This window comes from Mytilus edulis, chromosome 5, assembly GCF_963676685.1.
Source record: "Mytilus edulis chromosome 5, xbMytEdul2.2, whole genome shotgun sequence".
Taxonomy (NCBI): domain Eukaryota; kingdom Metazoa; phylum Mollusca; class Bivalvia; order Mytilida; family Mytilidae; genus Mytilus; species Mytilus edulis.
This window is the reverse complement of record NC_092348.1, coordinates 34,071,715-34,097,640: the sequence shown is the minus strand read 5'-3', so window position 1 is coordinate 34,097,640 and position 25,926 is coordinate 34,071,715. Positions and strand designations below refer to the sequence as shown.

The following is a 25,926-nucleotide window of genomic DNA, read 5'->3' as shown; positions in this document are numbered from 1 at the left end:
TAGTAGTTCTCTCACACTTTTTTATTCAGAGGAAATTACCAAGTGCTAGGCAATCAATGTCTGAGAGCTATGTGTACTTTTCCCTAAAGATGATAATATCTCTTAAAGGTGTTTTACAACTATTAAACTATAGCAAGAACGTTTAAGCTATATTACTACTCGACAATAGTTACTAGAAAATATATAAGGATGCTTAAAATATATAAATTTTGGGTAAAGATTACCTGAAATGCAATCAAAACCCTATGTTACTGACTTGATATCTAGAAATCTTCCAAGGCTTATCACTACCTTTTTGATACACAAAATATAGTGCATTGATGATAACATATACATTCTATCCATGAACATTTACTGAAATTTATCAATGTAAATATAATATGTTCAGATATTCAAGTCCCAAAACAACGTTACACCTGTCAAGAAAATTACATAAATTTTGCAAGGTGCAGGAATCTAATATCTGTTCTAAAAATAGAAGTGATGTCATTGTTGAAATCATCTTTAAAAGTTAGAGTTATCTCCCTTTGTCCATAATTGTGGTTGAATCAACTACAACCAATGCTTTATTGACAATGCAATATTTAATTTTACTTACCACTGCATACCTGTCAACCTCTGAAAATGAAAAGTCAGGTCATGACCTGCATTGAGAAAAAAAATCTCAGGTCATAACGCGTACGACATTTTGCGGGCTCAATTGAAGAACAAAAATATGTTTACATATAATTTATATAGTCAATATGTATATGAAACAGTTAGAACATGTATACAAGTTTATTTCAGACTATTGTTATATTCCATAGTAGCAGACTTGGCATTCTTTAAAAGAACTGCACTTTGTTTCAGTTCATATATAGCAATGCAAATGTGTATTCATTTTACAAGAAAGAAGAGCACACAGTGTATCCTTATTAAGATCAGCCCTAAACTCTGTAGCTATTTTCTTTACTAAAGAAAATGCCCTCTCACTGTCTGCATTGCTGTTTGGCAAAACCAGTAATGTTTTAGCAAGTTTTGACAAAACAAAAAATCTTGGCTTGTTAATAAAAATGTCATGCAACTTGGACATTTCTCCCCAAAATGTACCAATGTCAGTTTCAGGGGAAGTGCAAAGTGGAAGTTCATCTAATGGGGTCAACTGATAGTCACTGAACTCATCTTGTAGCTTTGTTGTCTCTTCATATCGTTACGTAGCTCAGGTAAACAACAGTCCTACATTTTGACTTTTGGTTACATTGAAAAAGACCGATAAAACCGAAGGTCGTATTACTTCTAAATACCGGAAACAATTCCGGTCAGAAATCCGGGTGAAACGGGTAATGTTAGAAATTCCCGGGACCCGCCGGGTAAAGAAAAACTCCCGGGTGAGAGGTGAAAATAACGGGTGTCACCCGCAAAAAACGGGTGAGATGACAGGTATGCCACTGATAAAGTAACACAATCTTTACCTGTCAGTGCTTAAATGTAACCCCAAGGGTGACTGGGGTATAGAAATATGGTCACTTGGTCTCCCTGACCGGCAGTAAAGGCTTGCCGAAGTGGGGCGTCCGTTTGGCTGTGCGGGATGTACCAAGTTCGCAGTCATGTCCGGTCAGAAGGGGGACGTTAAATCTGATGCCTCGTGTAAAGAGAGTGCCACTCTCTTTGCACGTTAAGAACCCTTGCAACAACTCTTTGAGGGGTCCGTAGGTGGCCTGTTGCAAGGCAAAATTTCTGTTTCTATCCAATATACCCTCATTTTCCAGTGGCAGTCCAAATTTCCCTGACCATCATCCCAGATGGCCTCTATCGTATCCACCTACCTATTGTATTAATTGTGAACTTGTTCTCGTCCTAAATATGCATGAAATATTTGCCACTGGACGTTAAGCAACCAACAATCAATCAATCAATGCTTAAATGTACAAGCACTTTGATTTATAATGAAAATGACAATAAAAATTGTTAACTTACCGCTATTTTCAAATGTAAGACATATTTATAATAATAGAAAAACAAAGGACATGGGGTACCCATAACATTCAAAATGTATGTATGGCACTCTCAAATAAGCAATTGTTTCCTGTAACTTTTCAGTAGCACATCAATATTTATTCATCTTTATTGTGTATTTTAGGAGTTTGAATGTGGTGTACAGTTTGAAAGTACAGAGAAGAACAAACAGGAATGGTCTTTTACTCTGTATGATTTCGATGGGCAAGGCAAAGTAACAAAAGAGGTAATTATAGTATTCATGGTTACATTTAAAAAAAGAAGTGAAGGGCTACAGATGTTAAAATTAGTTTCAGAAAGTTTATGAAGATATTTTCAATTCAAAGTGATAGTTTTAGGAGGATAGAACATTATTAAAATCTTCTATAATATTTCAAGTACTGTATAGTTTTAATCAGTAAATGGAAACATAGAAAGTCTGATCCACTGCATATAAATATATTCAACTTCAAATTCTATGCATATCCATACATATACATGTAATAACAGATTCCCTGCTTGCACACTGGTTCTGTTACTTGGTTTATATTCCATCTACTAGTTCTTAAGCACTAGTAATATATTATATCCAATTCAATTAGTCACAGTTATGGTTGGTGATTTTATTCAGTAAACCATTTCTAATTTAATTTATAACAACATTTCTTATTCTAATTCTTTGTCATCTGACAGTTTATTAATCAAGATCCCTGTAGTGTTTTAATTGCCTCAGAAATTTATTACTTCATTGCCAAAGTGAGTTTTATTGATGTGAAATTGCAATGGTACATATTAAAGATTGGACAAGAAAAATCATAGGAAAAATTTATAGCATTTAAATTTTTCAATTTAAACAGAAATTGGAAGATATTCTTTTATTAAAAGCCTCTAAAAGCAAATTTATTTCTTTTTAAAGAATCATTAAAATTATCAATTTGATTCACACTTTGAAGTTTTTAACTCGGTAAGATGAAACGTTCAAATTAAGACATGAAAATAGTTCAGTGTATATATCTTCCTTTGAAATACTGATATGGATTCAACATGAAAAATCATACATGGGCACAGCCTGGATCGTATATTAAAAATGAAACGTTAGACAATTTAAAAGGTAGTAAGCTGTTATCAAAGAGTATATTTAGGTCTCATTGGTTAACATTGAGTTGATGAATCTAAGCCAAATAGCAACAGTTGTCAAGTTAATTAACAAAAGAAAATTATAATCACCACAAACTTGTATCAACCCTAAAAAGTTGTTAAAAGTGACCCAAAATAATTGTTAAAAAAGTTTAAAGTACAAAGACAGTGGTGCCCTCCTTACAGCATGCATTTAATTCAGTGTTTCAATACCAACCAGAAGCACAACCTGCAAATGGCTGTTGAAGGTTGTGTGGTAACCTGTATTACTTACAATAAAACTACCAACGAAAGGCCAAAGTTAAAAAAAAACCAAAACTGTACAGTTTTCAGTAGCATTTGTAAACAGTTAAAGCCGACAAAAGAAAGCTTTTAAACAGGAGATTTTGGTAAAACAGCAAGTGTGTGTTTTGGTTGTTGGGTTTTGTCTCTCCCTCTTTTGAATATTAACCATGCCAGAAATATTTGTTGCCAAAATATCTACACTATATATATATAGCAAATAAACAATTTTTTCCCTTCCTAAATTTTCAAGAGCACAAGGAATTTGAGTGCAAGATTAAATCATGTTGGCTCTCTGCCTTTTTGACGCCTTTTAACAAAGATTGTTTGTTAACGTTTGTATATCAATATCGCCTTAATCTCTCTTTGGCAGACATACATTTTGATGATGAAAAAAATTCTGAAGTATGAAGAGTTTTTTAATTGTCTTTGATATTTACTGACTAGGATTAAAGGCTTTAGTTAATGACAATAACTACCCTTTGATCAGCAATTAATTAAGGATCAAAATAACTTGAAAAAAGTCGCTTGTGGGCAAATGGCTTGAAAATATGTCTGACGCATGCTGTGGCTCGGAAAAAGCATTTTTTATTACTTTTGAGTAATTATCTATGATATTTCTTTGATTTTTAAAGTAAAGATAATTTTCAAAGGATGACTTAAACATTTTATTGATGTCCGCATAGCTTTTGATCTATCCCTCTGAAAATTGAAGACAAAAGCTTGTGTTTGGAATTTAATTATTAAACTGATGGGACTTTTAGTATTGGAGTTGGGAGGCATGTAATAATGTTTCCAACAGCTTGAGTTATATCCTATTAATTTATGTACTTTAATCATACAATTATTAGTCAAAGCAATTATATTACATGATGTATTAGTAATTGAAAGAATATACGATATAATAGATTTCATGCATTGGTTTCAGGAAAACTATTTCTATATACATATATGTTTTCTGTTTAATGGGAATCACAACAATTTTTTATAGGTTTATTAGTTTAAAAGGGTTAAGTTCCATTTGAACATTACTATGCACAAATTTTGAATTGCAGTAATGTGCTAGCACAGTAAAACATATAGTTCACCCCTAGTTTTTGGTGGGATTCCTGTTGTTTATTCTTTAGTTTTCTATGTTGTGTCATATGTACTATTGTTTGTCTGTTTGTCTTTTTCATTTTTAGCCATGGTGTTGTCAATTTATTTTAGATTTATGAGTTTGACTGTCCCTTTGGTATCTTATATAATGGCAGATAGAATTTTTAAATGCAATTTTAGGGAAAAATGTATGAGAGGGTTCAATAGATAGATACATGGTATTTTCTCTTTGGGTTACTAGTGGAAAAGGGGGAGGGGGAATACACGCTGTAACAAATGAAAATGAATATAAAAAAATATGGATGACTGACTCAGGGTATAAAAAAAACATGTGTTAGGATACCTTATATATATTGATTTATTTTTTAGTTTTTGTTAATCTTTTTCAGGATTTATCCAGTTTGCTGAAAGCTTTATATGATGCAGTTGGATCCTCTATCAAAATACCCTCAAATGGAACAAAAACGTTAAAACTCAGACTGACCGTAGGACCAGATGGGTCATTGTCACCCTGTCACAAAGGGTCACCAAAGTCCAAAGAAAATAAGGACAAGTGCAAGGACACTCCAAAAGTCAAGGACACTTCAAAGTTACAAAAAGTAAACAATCTTACACAGGCAAATTTACAAATGCCCTTGAAACAGTGCAATAGTGAGAAACAAGGTCATTGCTATGGTAACAATTTAAGTCAATGTCAAAGTCCAAAGAGATTACCTTTTACCTCACAAGAACATCAACAGTTGGCAGAATTAGTGCAAGAAAATATGGAACGCAATCACATTAAACAACTCAGGTGAGTTACTTGGTAGAAACTACATTCGCAAGGCCAAGTTATGCTTAAAGGGTCTGCTGATACACAGAATTAAGGGGTTAAATATGCAAAGGGTTTTTGAGACCCTAAGAGTGATTATACTTGTGTTAGACAAGTGTCAAAGGGCATTAGTTTCGTTAACACTCTTACATAAAACATAGAGAAGAACAATAAGGTACCAACTTAAAATTTAGGATTTACGGCTTAGTTACTTTTGGCCTTCGGACATTTTTGAGGAATTTGACTAACATAAGGCATTTCAGAACATTAACTTTATCAATGCTGACTAACAATTTCTTATTTCTGATTTTTCTAAATTTTGAACTTAAACTTTACTGTAAACTCAACTTTTTTCCCTACTGAGTAAAGAAAAAAACGAATATAAATTGTCACAAAAATTTTAAACTTGGATATTTTCTTTAAAGAATACATAAACAATGTTTTAAATAGTGAAAATATAGTGACTTCAAAGAGAATCTTAACATGAAATATTAACAAAAATTTTCAAAAGTTTGTTGGTTTACAGAAATTGATCTACATTCAGACCCCTCATGGCCAAAGCACTCATAAATTACCAACTTCAAATCCATTACTTATGAATTATCACTGTAATTTTTTATATTGCATTCTTAGATAGATTCTTATTATTACAAGTTTACAATGAGAGCTGGAATTCTGTTTAAGATCCTGATTAAACTTGAGAATGAATTCTGTAAAAAAAAAATCATGTAAAAGGTAGTAATGTTTCTATGCTGTTTGATCAAAACTCACTTGTCGTTTGAAAATAGTTTTACAAAGAACTCATCAGTCGTCACAGAAAAAATATATAAAAACTGAAAGGGAAAAAAATCAACTTTGATCACACCAGAAGAAATTCACTTTGAAGTCTGTTTTACATGGGAGAATTCATTATATAGATGAATATTTGGATACAAATTGATTTAAAAGACCAAATCAATTTGTTGTTAAAGTGTTTTTGTGACATCTATTTCAATCAAAGAAAGCAATTCATCCATCTTGAAGAGGCTCCTTTCGTGTTCACTTTGTTCATAGACATGAAACACTTTTAAATGTAAGAAATACTTTTCATAATATTTTCAAGGGTCATTTAAAAATTCATAATTATAAAGATTTTGGAAATGGATACTTATAAGTTTTCGTAGATTAACCAGAATTGTTTGAAGTCTTATAAATGTATTTGACCTTGACACCTGTTTATATCTTATTTGATTTAAAAGTATGTGTCAATCTTTAAAAGAGATATGCCCTTCTCTGGTGTCAAATTCTTACCCAAAAGTACAGGTTGAAGAATTATTAAATATTTTATAAGTTTTTTAAAAGTCTTTTAAGTGAGGTTGACTACTAGGTTAATAAGATAAAGAGAGTAACATAATTAACATGAGAAGACATTAGATACCGCAGTTATGCAATATTTATGTATATGACCAAAAAAATCTTAACTATAAATTTGCTATTGACTTAAGAGTATCTTGATGGAAAGAACCACCAAAGTTAATAAATATGAACATGATGATCCTTTGGATCCCTTTAATTTAACCTACAACTACTAGCATATCTATACAGTTCAAACATCAAAGAAATGATGTGTATCAAAATGTCTTTGATCTTATACCTGTCTTTGTTCAATCAGGTGTGACTTCTTTAACTAATCAACCATTGCTAATGTTCAGGATCACATTAATGTTTTATAATAATCACAGGCAACAAGTATTCAAATGAATTTAGTCTTGACAGGTTTATTGTACTTAATGTGAAGAAAATTTTTATTATCATAAATTGAAGGCAACACTCTTAATTGAAAAAAAATGTCATAATTTGATGACTTATCTGTATGGTGTAATGATGGCAATAAAAAATAACTGAAGATAATCATTGGAAATAGCTGGAGGATTTTTTTTTTGTCATTGATAGGGTAAAATATTAACAATCACTACTAAAACCCATGGGATATAGCTCTAAGGGGCAATCATAGTTATCAAACTGACACACCGCTTACAGTAACTTTATATGTACATGTGTATCAGTAATTCTTTTTTATGGATAGGAAAGAATCTAAAGAAAAAGGATTTAGGATGTATACCAACTATTTGGAAAAAGACATGATTCAATTTTAGAAATAATTTTCGTTACTCTGGTAATCACTTGAAGGGCCTAATTGTATGAAAGAGTGGACCGCATTTTACGGATTTAATAATCTTGTCAACCTAAAATGTATCTCAGTCGTACTTTTTCTACAGAATATCAAGAGTTTTGGACCTAAACCCTCTTGTAAAAGATTCCATGTGCATTTTACTTAACTTTTCATCAAGGGGGTTCAGATAATGTTTACTTAAAATAAAAAAAGTTATATAATAAAACTATAAAGGAAATATTTTTCTTCAAGATTAAAGAGCTGTATGATTAATATTGGAAAAGATACAAATTATTTTCATAAAAAGGTTGCATAATTTTTGAACAACAGATCATGTTCTTATTTCAGATTTAAAAGACTGAAATTAAATATTGTAAAAGATAATATTATTACAAATGATTATTGACTACAGATATCAATTTACGATTTCCTTTGTGAGGATATCTTTGATCATTGGATTGAAACAACTTGTTGATTATTTTACTTCAGTTTTATATTTTATGTTGATTATCAGTAGACATTAGATGTTAGAATTACTAATAAAAAATCTAGGTTTACTGTTCAGGAAAATGAGCTATGTCAAATGTTTGATCTGGTATCAGGATGGGGCCATATTTAAAGTGTATTTTGGAATTTATTTACTTGACGAACTTGAAGAGAATTGACTATTTGATAACTTCTTTTGTATGGTCAGTTGGAATTCAGGAGTAACTCAAACAACGACTTTTAAATGTTTGTCGTTATATATACCTGTTACTAGAGGGAGTATTGAGAACTTGCTGTTAGGACAATCTAGAAAGTTTCATTCACTCTTTAAAGCCATCCTTAAAGAAAAACTATCCTAATACTGATCATCAGACTGACGTCCGTTTTTGTATTGCCAATGCCTTAATAGAACAAATTGACATTTTATTTAACATGAAACCCTTCAAATACCTTGTATGTAAACTAATAAACAAGAAAATTTCAAGATTCTCTTTGATTTTTACCGAACTTGTGAAGTAAACAATATGGTACGATTATCACAGGAGATATGTTCTATGAAGTTGATAAATGTGTTTATTGAACATTTCCCAAAAGGCCTACATAACTTGCTTAGTATAATTCATTTTTTCAGATAAAACATGTTTGCATAGAAATAAATAATCTACATCAAAGACAATAGTATAATTATGCCTTTTATGTGATCAGAGTGATTAAGAGAAAGTCTTTCTTGTTTCCTCAGATCCAATTTCTGTTTACGATTACACATTATTTATAGTCCAGCACATATGCTTAGGGTCCATCTAACATTCAACAGAAAAAAGTAAGGAATTTGAATTTTATCCATTCTTTCCCATAAGTCTTTAAGCTGCTGGAAAAATCCCCTTTCTTTGGAATCTAAAGCATACAAAAGCCAATTAATAATCAATTAAAATAACCGAATGCATCTTTCACAGTCTGAATAAGAATTTGACACAAATAGGCAAAATTACAAGACCATCGTGTGTCTTTAAGAGCATTGAAGGTCTGTCTAGCAACTGCATAATTAGAATTTCCCTCTCAGTGAACACCTTACTCTCTTTTCTAATTTTCAAATTGAATTTAATTATGACAAAGTATAAGGAATGAATAATTAAAATTTAACTGTCCTAATTGATTAAAAGTGTTCAATGTATGCATTTTGTCATTAGTGCAGTTTGAATGGTATTGAAATTCAATTGAGAAGACCTTTGACTAAATAGTCAAGAAGATTAATGGCGGGATGCACTTTAAACTTACATATTTACAATCTAGATCAGATAATGTTACGGTTTCTGAACATTGCTACAATTTAAAATTTATAGACAGCATCATGCAATGTATTGTGTGAATTTTATGCTTTGAAAATTGTATTTGTTTTTTATTGCTGTTTAAATCGTAAACACAGAACATGGTGAATAAGCAATCTTGTAGTCTTTCAACATAACAATTATGTAGTTTCAGTAAATTAAACAAATTAAAAAGGTATGAGAGAATTATTATAGAGTAAAAACATATCATGCATACAAACCATTTAAATAAATAATTAATTTTTTGGATGGCTGAAGGGAGGCTACTCCAATTTGCAAAGTAATTAAATATTATTTTTTTCTTTTCAGACGGCATCATTCTGATTGTAGAGGAAATACTCATGAACATTCTCATCACAAACGACGTCACCGTGGACACTGTAGTAAAAACAATGGCGCTACTAACATTAATGAAAGGGCAAAGGAATGTCAAGATCGTAGGAACTATTACCTGGATTTGGCTGGAATCGAGCACACTGCAGTCAAAGAACAAAACAATACATTGTGTGAGGATACTCAACATCAAAGGTCAAGGTCAAATGACCTTCCCCATAAATGTGACAATGTGAAAAAAGAGGTTGAACTTTTACCCAAACATTTAGACTTGACATCTAGGGTAGATCATATTAGATCAAAGTCATTCGACCCACAGGAAATTGCAAGTAGGTCACCGAAAGGACATCACAAGACAATTTCCTCCTCGCTCTCACCATCAAAATCACACAAATTCAGGCCGTTAAGTTTGCCAATGAACATTGAGCCAGCAATAGCTTCACATTATCATAGGCGACACCGACAACGAGAAAAGAACCATGACCTTGCAATGCAACAAGTTGCAGAATGGATTGAAAAAGAGCATACAATTGACAAGGATGGTGAAAAAGTGATTGTACAGAGACATGAACATCATCATATACATGAACACCATCATCACCATCACTACCACCATTATCATGAGGCATGATGGGTAATTGTTCTGGTTAAAAAATGGTTGCTCAAAATTTATGCTTGGAAATGTAAACAGATTTTTTAAAGATAAAGGATGGTTATAGATTTCATTTTCACAGTTTTGTAAAAATTCTGCTTATTTCACAATTTTTAAATCCTCATTTGAAATTGAAATTAAATACTTTGAAACATGCACTTGGAATTAAATATTTTTTTTATGCTTTTAAGAAAGCGAAATAGTTTATATCGATATTATATTCACAATCTGTATTGTGTAAAATTAAAATTTTGCATTAGGATTTCTATATGTATTAATATTATAGTCATTTATTTATGCTAAATAGGGCATATTGAAATCCATTGTTTATTGTATAGTCATTTTGTTACTTGAATCTCATTGGAGGATATTTTGTCATGTGATATTTTGCTGCCCTGATTTGCTTAAGTAATTTGCATAATTTGTCAGATGTAAATTTCTATTTTAAAATTTTAAGTGTAGTCATACAATAAATTATGTTGTTTTCATGTTTGAATAAATAGGATAGAAGATAAAGAAATTGTCATTAGTTGCATAAAAATGTTGACCACATTATGAAATTAACATGTGCTATAAACAATGGAAACTTATTATATGAATGTGTTACCAGCATATTGCCATTTGTTTTCATTTTTGATTGTCAACTTGTATATGAAAAAATACAGTTGTAATAGATATCATTAAGAAGGTTTATTTTATGTAATGAACAAAATATGTTATAAAAAAAGAACTTTGAGCAACAATCTACAGATATCCACATATTGGAAAAATTGAACAGTATATGAGAATTTTTTATATTTATCCATAATGGATATTTTATATGTATTTTGTAAAAAAAAAACAATATTTGACGAAAAGCTTTAAGTAGAATTTTTGAGAGATGTTATTTTTACTTGATTACAAACTGTTTAAGTTCTTGGGCTTATTACATATTCAACTCAGGGTATTGTGATAAATTTTGTTATTTATTTTTAATTGTGGACTTGAAGATGTGTCTGTAAGAATGAATGATTTTGTTTTTGTTGATGGCTGTTGTTTAATTGTTATTACCTAATTGATTTCACCTGGCTAATATCTTTATTTGAAATGCTACATAATACAGAGATGCTCATGAGAAGAAAATGTGAATAGCGGTCTTCACTCTTAACCACAAGACCACCAGTCGAGGCATTTAAAAATGTTTTTGGGCTTGTAAAATTCTCTCTACAAGTTAACAGAATCTAACTATAACTTTCAAAAATATTAGCCTCTTGTTTCATAGATTTTAAAGTTCATCTTGAAAACTGCAATTGTGGTCACCATATAGATTTATTTAAAAAATAGTTGTGAATATACTTTTCTTGAAAAAGCCCTCCTTCAATTATGCAGCATTTTAACGACATTTGATCAGGGGAAATTCTTCAGGTAATACCTGGGGTTGTACCTTATTTACTTCGTAGTTGTCTGATTTCTATGGACTGATCTATTTTAAGGATTATGTCTTTACCTATAATTTAGAAGTATTTTTTAAGACCATTTTACTTATAAGCTGTTATTTTTGAATATTTTTGCATGTCAAAATAAATTTCTAAACTTTATTTTTATGGTTTCTATAAAGAAATAGGCACAGGTTGCTTCTATATCAATTATACACAAACCTTTTAAAATGCAAAATCTGATTCTTTAAAACAATGAAGATAACATATTGTATGGTTGTATATTGTTAAATTATGTGTGAATGTTCTGTATTTTTGTAAGAAAATAGAGTGAATTTTATGTAAAGATTGTAGAAAAAGTTTTTCATTTACTTTAAAAGTAAAATTCTTGATAATCTATAAGCTCTATGTTTTTGAAGTTCAGATAATCTTGAAAAATACAATGTTCAGAGAAGGTCATGTGTTGAGAAACTTTTTACATGTTGTGTAACGACTTTGATGCTTCTTATGGAACGTCCTTTAATGTTATAAACATATAATGGATCTCCTAATAGACTATTTGACTCTTCATTCTCAAGCAAAATCTTAGCTGTTTCTACGTGTAGTTTACAGAGTGAAAAACAATTTCAGAAATCTGGCTTTATCTGGTATCTCTCCCACAACTGACCTTCTTGTACCTAATTGTTATAAACTGCCACTTATATGGTTGAAGAAATACAGCTGCTATTATCATTGGTTCCACTATGTATCGGTCATCATATTTCATGCTCAAATCAACTACCTCAACAAATATAGAAGTATGGATTGATCATTGTACACTTGGTACTTTCCTTTTTATACACACTGTTTTTTACAACATTATAAAACAGAAGAATGAACATTTATGAAATATCTCTAACTGTTCTTAGTTTTTTCAAATAACACAGATTTTTGTGAACAATTTAAAACAAAATTTGATAGTTTATAGACACAAAATAATTTTTTCCTCATCAAATTAAATTACAACCAGTTTAACTTTAGCACTGAAAATTCATAATTATGATAAAAGAGTATGAAAATTATAATGACATTTATCCAACAAGCTTGCACATCTAAAATTGATTTACAGATTTTGTGTGTAGATACAGTTAGAAACATTTTGAAGCAAAAATAGTTTGAACATCTGACAATTATTTAGGCCAAAAATAAGGTAATTCCATCTTATTGTGGAAACAAATTGCAAACAAAAAAGCTTGTTTAGTGTAAAAAATTAAATCCCTATTTTATACTGTGTATATCATTTATGAAAATATGTGTCCATTGCTGCATTACTAGAAAAGTTGTTGTTATTTGTTGGGTACCAATCATTGTTTTAGAAATCTCTGGATTTAACCCTGAACTAAATACTGAGTATTTATTATTCATTTCAAACTTTGAACAGCTTAAACACTACAAATGCATGTACTCAAAACCTACAAAGCTAAATACTGTGTATTTTTTGATCATCTCAAACTTAAAAAGCATACATTACAAATACTAGAAACTGACAATGTCTTTTTATAATTTCGTAATTATCTTTTTTCATATTTTGTATTGGGAGATAGTTTTATTACTTTGAAGTATGTTATCAAAGCATGACTACAACATATTCTGTATTATTTGACTGTAATATGTCTATAAAAATACAATCATTTGACCAAGGTTATTGTTATTGTCCTTGCACATATGACCATCAGATGTAATAAAATAGCCTTAAATTGATGATTTTGTCTTTTAAATATATTTGAAAGAAAGATTATTTGCTAGTTATCTGTATAAAAGAGAGACAAAAGATACATGTATCAAAGACATATTCAAACTCATAAGTTGAAAATAAAATGACAAAAGCTATGGATAAATAAGAAAAAGACAAACAGGCAAACAATAGTTCACAACACACAACATAGAAAACTAGAATGAGTAACTCGAACTCACCACAATTCAGGGTGATCTCATGTGCTCCAGAAGGGAAAACGGATCCTGCTCCACATAAGGCACCTGTTGTGTTGCTCTTGTTTTTACACACCGGTAAAAAGTCTTAATTCATTAGGCCTCAATTGGGATAAGGGGATAGAGTTGTAGTTACTAGGAACATATTCAATAATGGTCAACCAGCTCATAATGGCCTCATTAAATATTCAAAGGAAAAGTTTCAACTTCACCACTTGAAACTCTTGTTTAAATATCTTCCTTGTGAGCAGTAACCCACTACCAAGGAAATCATGATAAGCAATACAAGCACTGGAATATCGCATCAACTGGGAGATATTAACTCTATATGCATGCGATGCTGGAATGTTGCTACAAAGAAATGGAAAACTAACAATTTGGGAAACTGGAATCATCTTTTTTATCAATTGGTAGATGTAAGTCAAGATATGAGGCAGTTTTATCTGTATCTATTGTATCCGTTATCTCAAGTTTATTTGAATAATGTTTTCAACATAGTCACAACATTTTGAATTATTCTGTGATAGAATATATTTTCATCTATAAAGTGGAAAGTAAAGTAAAAGAATACTTCTGACGTCTTTTCTCTCTTCTGTTGAAGTTCATGTATGAAGTTGGCCTCATAATATACAAGGAATAAATAAGTTGTCGAGAAAAGTGGCACAATTTGTTCCCCTTGTTCTTTGAAAAACACATCCTCCAAATGTAACAAATACCGCTCTGTTGTCGATCAAGAAACCAAGCATCTTAATAATGTCAATTTCAGAGAATTTTTTTTTGAATCAGATTGATTTTTGACACAGAAGGATTAATTTCTCCCTAAGACAAGTTCCTGGTTTCCATGTTGGCCATTCTTTTTTATGAAACAAATTGAGACCAACTCTTTTAATTTATCTTTTTGTTTGAAAAAGGATGACTTGTTTAAAGTGTAGAAAAGTCAAGTGTTTTAATATTCCTCCTCGAGATATATGAACTATTTGCCACTGGGTAGAGTTAGAAACCATCGATCAAGTTTCCCACAAATGTCTTGATAATGCCCTGATAGGGTCCATTTGTGAGTTAATGTTAACCCTCAAATTAGAAATTATTTTGTCTGATAATGGTTATATTTGTAGAATCACCTGAACTTCTTTATCACTCCTTCATACATGTATGTTTCCTGCCTCATTTATCCCAAGTGGGTTCACGTGTTTATATAAAGAGGTTACAGTAAGTACTAAAACTAGTAGCTAGTAAGCATACATTGAACTTAAGTTTTTATTCCCATTTAGTTTGACACTTTTCCGTCTGTACGTCCGTACGTCCCAAAGCTGTGTCTGAAAAATTGTTAAACCAGTTTCGGTCATAATGAAGCCTACTTCTCCGTTTTGACAAATTGTAGCTAGACATTCATAGCTGGTACTCATTTAATTTTGTCGAGCCTTCGACTTTAGTCGAAAAAGCGAGACTAAGCGATCCTACATTCCGTCGTCGTCGGTGTCGTCGTCGGCGGCGTCCACAAATATTCACTCTGTGGTTAAAGTTTTTGAAATTTTAATAACTTTCTTAAAACATACTGGATTTCTACCAAACTTGGACAGAAGCTTGTTTATGATCATAAGATAGTATCCAGAGGTAAATTTTGTGAAAATAAAATTCTATTTTTTCCGTATTTTACTTATAAATGGACTTAGTTTTTTCTGCGGGAAAACATTACATACACTCTGTGGTTAAAGTTTTTAAAATTTAAATAACTTTCTTAAACTATCCTGGATTTCTACCAAACTTGGACAGAAGCTTATTTATGATTATAAGATAGTATCCAGAAGTAAATTTTGTGAAAATAGAATTTCATTTTTTCCGTATTTTACTTTTAAATGCACTTAGTTTTTCTGCAGGAAAACATTACATCACTCTGATTGTAGTTTTTTTAAATTTTAATAACTTTCTTAAACTATCCTTGGTTTGTAACAAACTTGGACAGAAGCTTGTTTATGATCATAAGATAGTATCCAGAAGTAAATTTTGTAAAATGACAAATCAATTTTTTCCATATTTTACTTTAAATGAACTTTTTTTCTGCCAGGAAACAACACATTCACTCTGTGGTTAAATTTTTAAAAAAATTGATAACTTTCTTATACTATTTTTTATTTGTACCAAACTAAGACAGAAGCTTGTTTATGATCAAAAGCTAGTATCTAAAAGGAAATTTTGTTAATATTTTGTACCTATGTATCTATATTTTACTTATAAATGGACTTAGTTTTTCTTCCAGTTAACATTACATCCAGTCTGCAGTTAAAGTTTTTAAAACATTTATTAGATTCATAAACTATCCAGGTTTTTTTTCCAAACTTGGACAGAGGCTTCCTACAATCCAAACATGGTATCAAGTGGAATATTTTTATTGATTTTTTCCCTTATTTTTGTTGATCCTGCAATTTACAGCAAAAGTAGGCGAGACACTGGGTTCCGCGGAACCCTTACAAATTTTTTGGCACGCATGGCCAAATTCCATCTCCTTTTTGTAGCTCTTTTTACAAATGACATAATTCCCAATTCTAATTCTTCATCCAGATAGTACACATAAACTTGCGTATAAAACAGATTTCTGGTTAGTTTGTTTTCGTTTTGAATATACACGAACCCTGGTGGACTTCGTCTGTTTTTTGTAAACCAGTATTTTTGCTATGCATGATGTGCATGTTGTGCTTTCTGTGTTATGTGTTTTATTTCTAGTATTTATCATATATATGTAAATAGATAAAAGTTCTACAAAACTGATGTTTTATTGTTACATGTATGTTTACCCGACTTTAAATGTATCTTTTATTCTTTATGCTATATTTACAACCACTGGAGTTCATACTGAACATACTAAGAAAGATAACTCAAAACTTAAAAAATACTTTTTGTTCCCTGCAACGTGGTTTGATTTGATCATAGTTTAGTCGTTTTAACGCCACTTTATGCATATTGACTACTTCGTGTTGGCCTGTTATAAGTAGAGGAAGTCGGATTTACTAAAGAGAACCACCGATATTCGTCAGCAATACTGGTTATCCTAGTAAATTGTGATTGGAGTCACGTGGAGGATTCGAACTCACATCTTTAGTGTTGAGAGGCTTGCGGTACAGTAGTTGCACTACTTTTATCTTTAGACCACTGGACCAGCGAGGCCCCTCTGCATCCTGACGAATTACAAATATGACACACTAATCAGTAGGAAATAATATTACAGGAACGCTCATTAATTACGAATCGTATCGCAATGAATGCTACAATTCATTATCTCAGGTCAAAGAGCACACACTATCATTTTATAAATACAAACAATCAATATTAAGGCCAGAAAAATATATTCTTAGGTTTGGTTTTTGTATATACCTATATAAAAGTTTAGATCATATTTTTTCATAAGCATTTTCTAATAAATTTTATCAGTAAAAAACTTCAATATGAATGTGTCAACGTTCAACGACATCCATTAGTTAATAGAAAGAATAATTGTTCAACCATTTAAACCACATTTTTTTATATGGCCTTGGAAAAATCTTTGTTATTACATGTTTAAGTCAAGATAAAATTGCACTGATAATAATAATAAATTTGTATACGAATTTTCTTAAATTTTGAATTGTTAAATCGATGGTTAAAACTGATCTATAAGGATAGCAATGAAAACTTTTCTACTGTTCTTGACTATTTTTGTGGTTTTTGCATCATACAGAGTCTATGTAGTTCTTAACAGACCGTTACCAGACAATATTAAACAACCAAATGTTGTTAGGATATTAGACGAATTAGGGAGGATAGCAAATAATTATGTGAGTATCATTACTGAAAAACATATTCCCCATTTTCATTTTCAATTTAATTCAGTTACGAGTATTGCGTTGATCACATGTAAAGAGCTTTCCGTTTGTTTACTGACTATAATGAATGCTGATGCATTGGCAAACTTCTAGATTTATTTTCGTCTAATTTGGTTAAGGGTTGACCTTAACTCGGCACAAACTACCATGACTTTTATGTACTCATCAGTTTCGTAGGTCATGTTTCAGCACACTCTATATATATATTTATTAATTGTTATTTTTAACATCCCGTGGCAAATGTTTCTTGCATATTCAGGACAAGATCAAATAAAAGAAAAATCCAAAGATAGGTTTTACAGAGTGTATCAAACGGGACCAAGCAATGGAGATTTGACCGCCAAAATACAAAGAAAAATATAATTGAAGGGGAATAAAATGAAAGAGGTCATATAGACGGACTACGCAAACTTATTGCAATTGTGCGTTAACATACAAAGAGTGTGGTACATAAAGCAGTACGCACGAACTAGATGTGGGAGTCAAAGCACAGGGACTTGTTTCTATCCATGTGAATGTCGACCTTCACAGGGATAGAAACAAGTGCATGTGAGCCAAGGTGACAAATGTTATACCTAATTCATCTTTTCGGATCTGCATGACAATTTAAAGTTTGAATGATATACTAGTATACTTTTACTTGAGTTATATGTTGCTATTTCAGTAACACTCAAAGAACGATGTATGTTAAGCAGTATATGACGTATGTCAAGAAGTTTACAATTGCAAAACATATGTTGTGTTTGTTTGTTAAACAGATATAAATAAATATTTCACATTGCTTCCTGATTTTTTGGACTATTACATGCATCAAATTGAAATATAGGCCAAACACCTCTGCCAATCAGAACTATAGGCGTCTTCCTGTACAAAACAAGCAAATGTATATACACTGATCTCGTTGTTTCATTACATTGCAGTTGAAGCTATGCCTAATGCTGAATATAAACCCAGCCTCCCAACCAATCAAATCCATCGTCAACAATGGCTTTGGGTTTGTTATGAATGGTGTTTACAGTCAAAATCCGGACGTTCAGGTAATTGTGACCTCCAAAAGACCACATAGAAGGACATTATACTTATATAAGTTTATGAAAACATACATGTTTGTTACACAATTATAGAAGTTTGTTGCCCTACAATTTGTTTCGACAGGCCGTTAAAATATAAATGAATATATATAACAGTCAAATATTTAAAAACAAAAATAATAACATGAGGTTTTATAATTGCTCGCCATGATTTCGTTTGCGTCTTCTCTAAGGTTATAGATATACTACAAATGAAATTTTATATTTTGAATACAATATCTTTAGGTAGTATTACAGTTTTAGTGTTGAATACTTTGAAACTAAAATGATTGCAGTTTGTTGACTAAGACAGTTATATTTTTTGGAATCATCTAATTTCGGATTTTAGGATATTATAGAAACCTTTTAGGGATACTGCTGATCGAAATCTTTAATGAAACTTTTAAAGGCTGAAATTTCTATATCTGAAATCCGAAGTTAACTTAAAAGTTTTTTGAACTAGTTACTGTATTGTTTGTATTGAATTTAGCCTTTTTAATTTCAAGTTAAAGTCAAGTCAGAATGTTGAAGATAAATTGAAGCTTGAAAAAGTTAAGATTTCGAGTTTAATTCTCAAAATAACATTTTTTCCTGCCGGAATTTAGATTTTTTAAACCAGTTGTTAGTTGGAAATACATTGTTGTCATGTTCCTGATGTGCTTCCATAGTAAGTCGAGTTGTTCCCTAACTTACAATATCGATCCGTTGAAAGTAAATTTAAGAGGACATTATTAATCTAACGCATTTTTTTCCCGTTCACAATGTACATTTCTATCAAATAGTTTCATAAATAGTTCAATGCAAAACACAAAGCCGGTTTCAATCTATAACAATTCTTATTTAAAAAAACCCAATTCCAACAATCTGTACAACACACTTTCTACATTCATGCTAAACATATCCAAACTGTATTTCGTTGCCTCCATAGGTTACCAATACCAGAATAGCCAATGTCCCAGTTAAAATAATCCAGCCAACCAAACTGACAAGATCATTACCGGCTATTATTTATGTTCACGGAGGAGGGTGGACATGGTTTTCTACAGGTATGTATCAATAACCAGAACGCCTCCTCTCACCATCTATTCTGACCACCTTGCATATATAGTGATGGAACTTTCACAAAGTTCACTGTCATAGAAGAGTTTGATTTAGACAACACGCAGCCAGCCATCGACACTTCATTGTCCAACAACACTGAAAATTAGCGCCACTGCGAATGATTTGTATGCAGACGTGATTTAAATCATGTGTTTGTGTAATCAATGCGAGTGAAATAAGTTATCTCATATCAGTTTTCGATTTTTTTTTACAACATCTTAACTATCAAATGATGTTTATATCTTACTTTACGATATGATAATTTCTTATTGCTGAATGCCTTACGGTGGCATATAGTTTATTACATTCATCCACTTTCTGTTGACTGGTGGATAATTATCCTATTGGCAATCATACCACTTATCCTTACTTTTTACTGTTAATTTTTTTTTTTCTATTATTTAAAATCACTTATTTCATATGTAAACTGATAATAGTCATAAAACACCATATAGTTTTAGCTAGGTGCTAAATGCTGTTCTCCAAGTATACACTGCTATTACAAATATGTTGGCCACACTATTGTTTTAAAATAAGTCTATTGAGGGGATCTTTAACCAACACAAAGGTGGTTTCTTCTTCGGAAAGCAATACCAAGCTTTTTATTTCAAACACAAATTTGATTTGTATTGTACTGTTTGATAATTTTTAAAGTCAGTTTGTTAAATCTATTGAAAAACTGCATTTCTCATTCATCTTAAATTAATTTTGAAACACGTTTGAAATTACATCAAAAATTGTTAGAACGTCTAAGTACAAGAATTGACGGTTCCGTTAAATAAAGAAAAGGTAGAAAAGCTTTTTAGTTTAATGGCCTGACTGTGAAAAAAAATTCTGGGAAACAACCCTAAAGATACAATTTTTTTCTGCAACAGATGCGCATTTCGACCAAACATGTCTCTTCAATGATGTTCGATGCCAAACTGTTTGAAAATTCAATGCTTATCAGTATTATGAAGATCTCATAAACTAAAAATGACAAAAAGTCGGGTAAGGAATCAGAGCTATGTATGAGAGAGAGATATTTCTCAATTCAAGTTAATTTTCAAAATTTTGTGATTTAAAATCTGTATTTTCATGACAAGTTAACCTATCTCTTCAAAGAATTATAATGCACTTTTTATCCTTCGTCTTTTGATACACAGCTTTCTTAATTGATTAATACTGATTTGATAAATATTCATTTGAATTGAATTTTCCTTTGGATAACATATGCCAGGAGAGGGATACAAGTCTATTTTAAAACAGTCAGTTTGGAAAAATCAGGAACGAATGATAACTTTTGCACGGATATTTATCATTATACAATATGAAACTATATGGTTTCACTATCTTTTATAGCAATAAATAGTTTATAATTATATACAAAACTTATTCCAAGGTGTAGGTATTCGCAAATCTACATCAAAACAAACATTTGACCACTAACACTGTATGTCGGTTAAAAAATAAGAGTATAGGGGAATTTTGAATATAGCGACACAAGCTACCACACCGCAGTCACGTTGTATTAGGGGAATTTACCAAAGTTTTCTAAATTATCACGAGTTAGTGGTTCGAGGAAATCAATATTTTGTAATTCAAAGGAAATCAAAAACAAATTGAGGAAATAAACACTTTTTATTGCTATTAACATTTTTGGTTCTTGTACATGTTTTAGCCCTTGTCCTTGTTATTTGTATGTATTATAGTATGAAACGACGTTGATATCACGCATACATTCAATTTCAGATACATACAGCTCTTACTTAGAAAATTTGTCTAATAGAACAAAGATGATTGTAATAGCAATTGAGTAAGTAAAGATTAGACACTTACCGGTATAATCAAAGTTAAACTGATACAGATTTAACCTATGAGTGTTAACTAGTATCTATACTGATTATTACTTATTCTAATTTTTGGTGGAATATTAATGGTTGGGAAGAATACACTAACACTATTTACTCTGTATTTACTCTTATATGAAGTTTTAAAGTAGATTCGTATTTATTCTAATCAATCCTTATAAATTATTCGTAATCTATTTTCCAATTCCCACCTTTTACTTGTAAATTGGTACATTGGTTTCTTTCTTTCTCCTTTCCGTTGACTTGTTTTGTGGTATGAGTATAACTTCATATTTTCGGAATTGGAAAGTTCTACTTTTACACCAGCCGTATTGACCATATTGATTTTTTTTAATATCATTAACACACAAATAGATTGACAATATAAATTTGTCTGTAAGTATAAAACGCTTTGTATTGTATTGCATTTAATTTGTCATTATGATTTAATTTGTAAAACCACGATCATGTTTCAATTTATTTTGTACTACGGACATCATAAGAGATCTCATACTACATGTAGCAATAACCAGTCAACGTATATCCTGTTTGAACACAAACAAATGGACATGATATTGGTCCCTACATTGTCATCTGTTTGTTAACTTGTTCAGTGGCGGATCCAGGGGGGGGGGGGGGGGTTCCGTGGTGCGCACCCCCCCTTTATTTTTGCCGATCAATGCATTTGTATCGGGACATATGTTTTGCACCCCCCCCCCCCCCCCCCCCCCCCCCCCTTTGCCCTGGGTTAGCCCTGGGTTAGCACCCCCCTTTCGAAAATTCCTACATCCGCCCCTGTTGTTATCCTTATATTGATTTATACTTGCACATTTGGTTGGTCTTTTTGGATCTTGATATGTAGCTGATCATACTTTGTATTACCGTATATCGTTTATTTTGGTGTCGATTGTAATCGCGGTTTGGTTGAAAAGGCTTCACTTGGTTTGTATTTCACGGATTTGAATAGCTGGATAAAAAAATGCAATGCACGAACATAGCAAAATTGAGACACCTTCTATATAGAGTATTCCTCCATCTTGATACGACAAACGAATATCCGCAAAATAAATGAAACGCTACACCAAAACACTCGCGAATGAACGGACTAAGACTTGGGGGTTTTGCCCTTATTGCTCAATTGTTAACCTTAATTTCAAATTCCTCTATTTTTCTACTTGTGTATGTACAGTTATAAACATCTGTTAGACTGTTATGGCTGTGGGTTGATGTATCATACAAATAACCAAGATATAAGTTAGCATGCATGTTAGACACTTTAAATATTACCCGGTAATATGTGCGATACTATTTTAGGATTGGAAATAAAAGCTTAATATATATGATAAGACATTGTCTTCACGAGAAGTTAATCTCATATTGGAACCGTTCTGTTGACTTTGTTATGTAATGAAGCTTGATTCTGTTATATTTAATACACTTTTGATACAGACCATTGGCATTTGAAAAGTCTCCATTATTTGCCTCTTCCAATTTAGGAGCCTACACTATTCTGGTTGCTGTCTGTTTTATTTGTTTTTCAAAATATGTAATTCTTTTGTAAACAAAATGCCCCACGGTACTGCATGAATGACATAACATAATATTGGAGTTTATTTAATGATTTGTCATTAGATTTCTAACCAAACTTATCACTAAATATACACTAAATACTATAGTTTTAAGAATCATCTCGTTTTAACTTTTGAACAGACGGTCGGACCTTTTTGGGCTTATTATATAAAATGTAGAGCTTGTCGAGAGGAACATTTTATACGCTGTATGTATGCAGCAAAGTTTTATCGTTTTCCTAATATGAAAGCTTGAAATTGCAGCGTAATTTTTTTTGCACTCTTTGACCTTTGACCTTGGGTGCATATTAAAGGTCACATGAATTAAAGATTATTGGTGAAGGTCCCAAGTCTCTACGACTTCCGGTTCTGGAAATTTGTACACAATTTTTCCAGGGGAATAACTCCTTATAAGGGTTAATAACAAAATGATTGTATATGTTCATTAACATTGCCATCTGTTCCTGTACATGTTGCCGTTTTCAAATCGATTCTATCTCTTATACTTTTTGAGAAAAATGCAAAGGAAAGAAATTGTTTCAAGGGGATATAACTCTCATAGGGGACAATGAAATCCTATTCAGCCTCTTACGGTTATACATCATGATAAAATCTATCTATCGTCCAAATAAAGTAATGATATCTTCAAAAACAACGAGCATTTTTGAAAAAAATCATTTAAAGGGAGATAACTTCTAAACGGGATGATGAAATCCTTAACAGGGTCATATTCTAATACCTCATGATGAGGTTTATCGATGGTCTACATTTGGTCTTGATAACTTAAAAAAAAAACGTGGGGAGGTCATTCCAAAAAAATGTTGGAAGAAAAAAAAGAAAAAAAAAGAAAAAGAAAAAAAAACATTAGAAAAAACAATAAGGTCTTTCCTCACGTAGGGAAAAGACCTTACAAATTGCACTATTGCCGATGAAAAAATTGGTGTTTTGTTACAACATTTTCCTGAGACAAATATTTAAGCAAATCTAAATAAAACATTTGTTTCTAACCCCATCCAATGAAAAATGATCTCTAATTTAAGCCAAAACAATATTTTTTTTGAGATTTTTGTGTTTTATATTTGATTAATCATTTTGTATTTGTATATCTTCTAACTCATCATTGTTTACCATGCAATATATGTGTTGTGTGTTTAAGGTACAGGAAGGCACCAGAATACCCGTTTCCAGCAGGATATTCTGATTGTATAGATGTCACATGGCAAATTTTGGCGGGAAAGAGTGGTGTTAATGTAGATACAAATAAAGTTGTAATTGCTGGCGATGGATCAGGTGGAGGTATTGCAGCTGCAGTAGCGAGACATTTCCCTAATAAAATCATGATTCAGATATTGATAAACCCAGTTTTACAAATGCTAGATTTTCAAACACCGTCATACCAAGACAACGTTGACATTATTCCGGGTATTACGTCCCCGGAAAGAGAGGCATTACATTGGTTACTCTACATTGGACAGCCAATAGCTTTTGCATCCAAAATTACTGAAAATAAACATGTATTTCCAACAACTGTACAATCGCATTTTAATCTAATTGACAGTGCAAAACATCTGCCTACATATTTGAAAATTACTAATAGGACTACAATAATTCCAAGGGAACACGATTTTGTTGTCGCTATGAGACTTCAAACCTACATCACAAACGAGACTCTATCACCCATGATGCACAAGAATCTGCAAGATATCCCGAAAGCCTATGTAATCACGTCCCAATACGATGTTTTACGAGACGAGGCAGTAATGTATACTAATAGGATACATGGAGATGGAAATAAAGTAAAGCTTAAACACTACAAAAATGCTTTTCATGGATTTTTCCTATTTTCACACGAATCAGGAATATTTCATTTAGATGAAGCTGAGACAGCTTTACAAGAATTGGTGGATTTTTTGCGATATCAAGTATATGGACTTTCAAAACCTTTAAGAGAAGCTTACACAGTTTGAAATGTTCATAAATAGAGAATAAGCTGTTAACGTGGATATGAGTCAAACTCCACAGCAGAAACAAGAAAGGGATAATGTATGGAACTTGCATTTGAAAGGAATTCATATGCTTTTGTTACAATCATGTATAGGGAAAAAATACACCAGAAATAAGAATTTTTAAATGTTTATCTGACCTTTTCCAACAAGTTACAGAAAATCGTATATACATGATATATATAAGGTAAACAATCAACCTTAAAGACTTTTGAACTCTGTTTTTATTGAAAAAACTTCCATCAGTAAAATATCATTGGAAGGCAAAATTACCAAAAAACATAATCCCAAGAGGCCTTTAGGAGTCTGAATCGTGGTCCTGACAAAATAAGCAATCATGATATTTTTTTCACTTAATATATTATTGCAACGATTTTGTTTATTTTATGCTAGCTATAAAACCAGGTTGAGTCCACCATTAGGCACATAAGAAAATGGCTGTACCAAGTCAGGAATATGACAGTTGTTATCCATTCGTTTGATGTGTCTGAACGTTTGATTTTGCCATTTGATTAGGGTCTTTCAGTTTTGCGTTTTCCTCGGAGTTCGGTATTTTTAAATTTTTTATTTTCTATTACAATTTTCATGATATAAGCTAAGATTGCGAAAATAAGGAGTCAATTGATGTTAAGCATCAAATGACACACTTATTTTTTTAGGATACTGAAGTTCAGATAATTTTGCTGGTTTCAAGATTTATATATTATAACGTAAGAATTGGTAGAAGAAATCGTCATTTTAGTTCATAAGTACATAAAAGAGACGGTTTCAGTCATATTGGTACAATTACTTGTCAGAGCTGATTTTTGTTGATAACTTTTGCTGTTCAGGGTGATAGTACATTTTGACATGTTAACCACAAAAT

The 25,926-nt window shown here is 31.4% G+C and overlaps 2 protein-coding genes across 8 annotated transcripts in view; both read left to right on the top strand.

Annotated features, from left to right (window-relative positions):
* LOC139523508 (protein naked cuticle homolog 2-like) overlaps window positions 1-13,405 on the top strand; it is a 67,410-nt gene extending 54,005 nt beyond the window's left edge. For all 7 annotated transcript variants that reach the window (XM_071317566.1, XM_071317567.1, XM_071317569.1 and 4 more), the window contains 3 exons: window positions 2,120-2,221; window positions 4,881-5,284; window positions 9,575-13,405. In XM_071317566.1, coding sequence (XP_071173667.1) covers window positions 2,120-2,221; window positions 4,881-5,284; window positions 9,575-10,229 — 1,161 coding nt within the window. In that variant the 3' untranslated portion in view covers window positions 10,230-13,405. The remainder of the gene's footprint in view (window positions 1-2,119; window positions 2,222-4,880; window positions 5,285-9,574) is intronic.
* Window positions 13,406-17,221: 3,816 nt separating this feature from the next.
* On the top strand, window positions 17,222-25,277 carry LOC139523507 (neutral cholesterol ester hydrolase 1-like). The gene is made up of 5 exons (XM_071317565.1): window positions 17,222-17,442; window positions 18,411-18,527; window positions 19,489-19,606; window positions 21,393-21,456; window positions 24,215-25,277. Exons 1-5 carry the CDS (start codon window positions 17,293-17,295, stop codon window positions 25,023-25,025), a joined length of 1,260 nt encoding a protein of 419 aa, XP_071173666.1. The 5' UTR covers window positions 17,222-17,292; the 3' UTR covers window positions 25,026-25,277.
* Window positions 25,278-25,926: the final 649 nt, after the last annotated feature.

Bases quoted from the DNA above. Each gene is read 5' to 3' on its own strand.
- LOC139523507 (XM_071317565.1), top strand. From the start codon at position 17,293: ATGAAAACTTTTCTACTGTTCTTGACTATTTTTGTGGTTTTTGCATCA. The intron at 17,443-18,410 runs GTGAGTATCATT...ATTACATTGCAG, and splicing joins GGAGGATAGCAAATAATTAT to TTGAAGCTATGCCTAATGCT. The intron at 18,528-19,488 runs GTAATTGTGACC...TTGCCTCCATAG, and splicing joins GTCAAAATCCGGACGTTCAG to GTTACCAATACCAGAATAGC.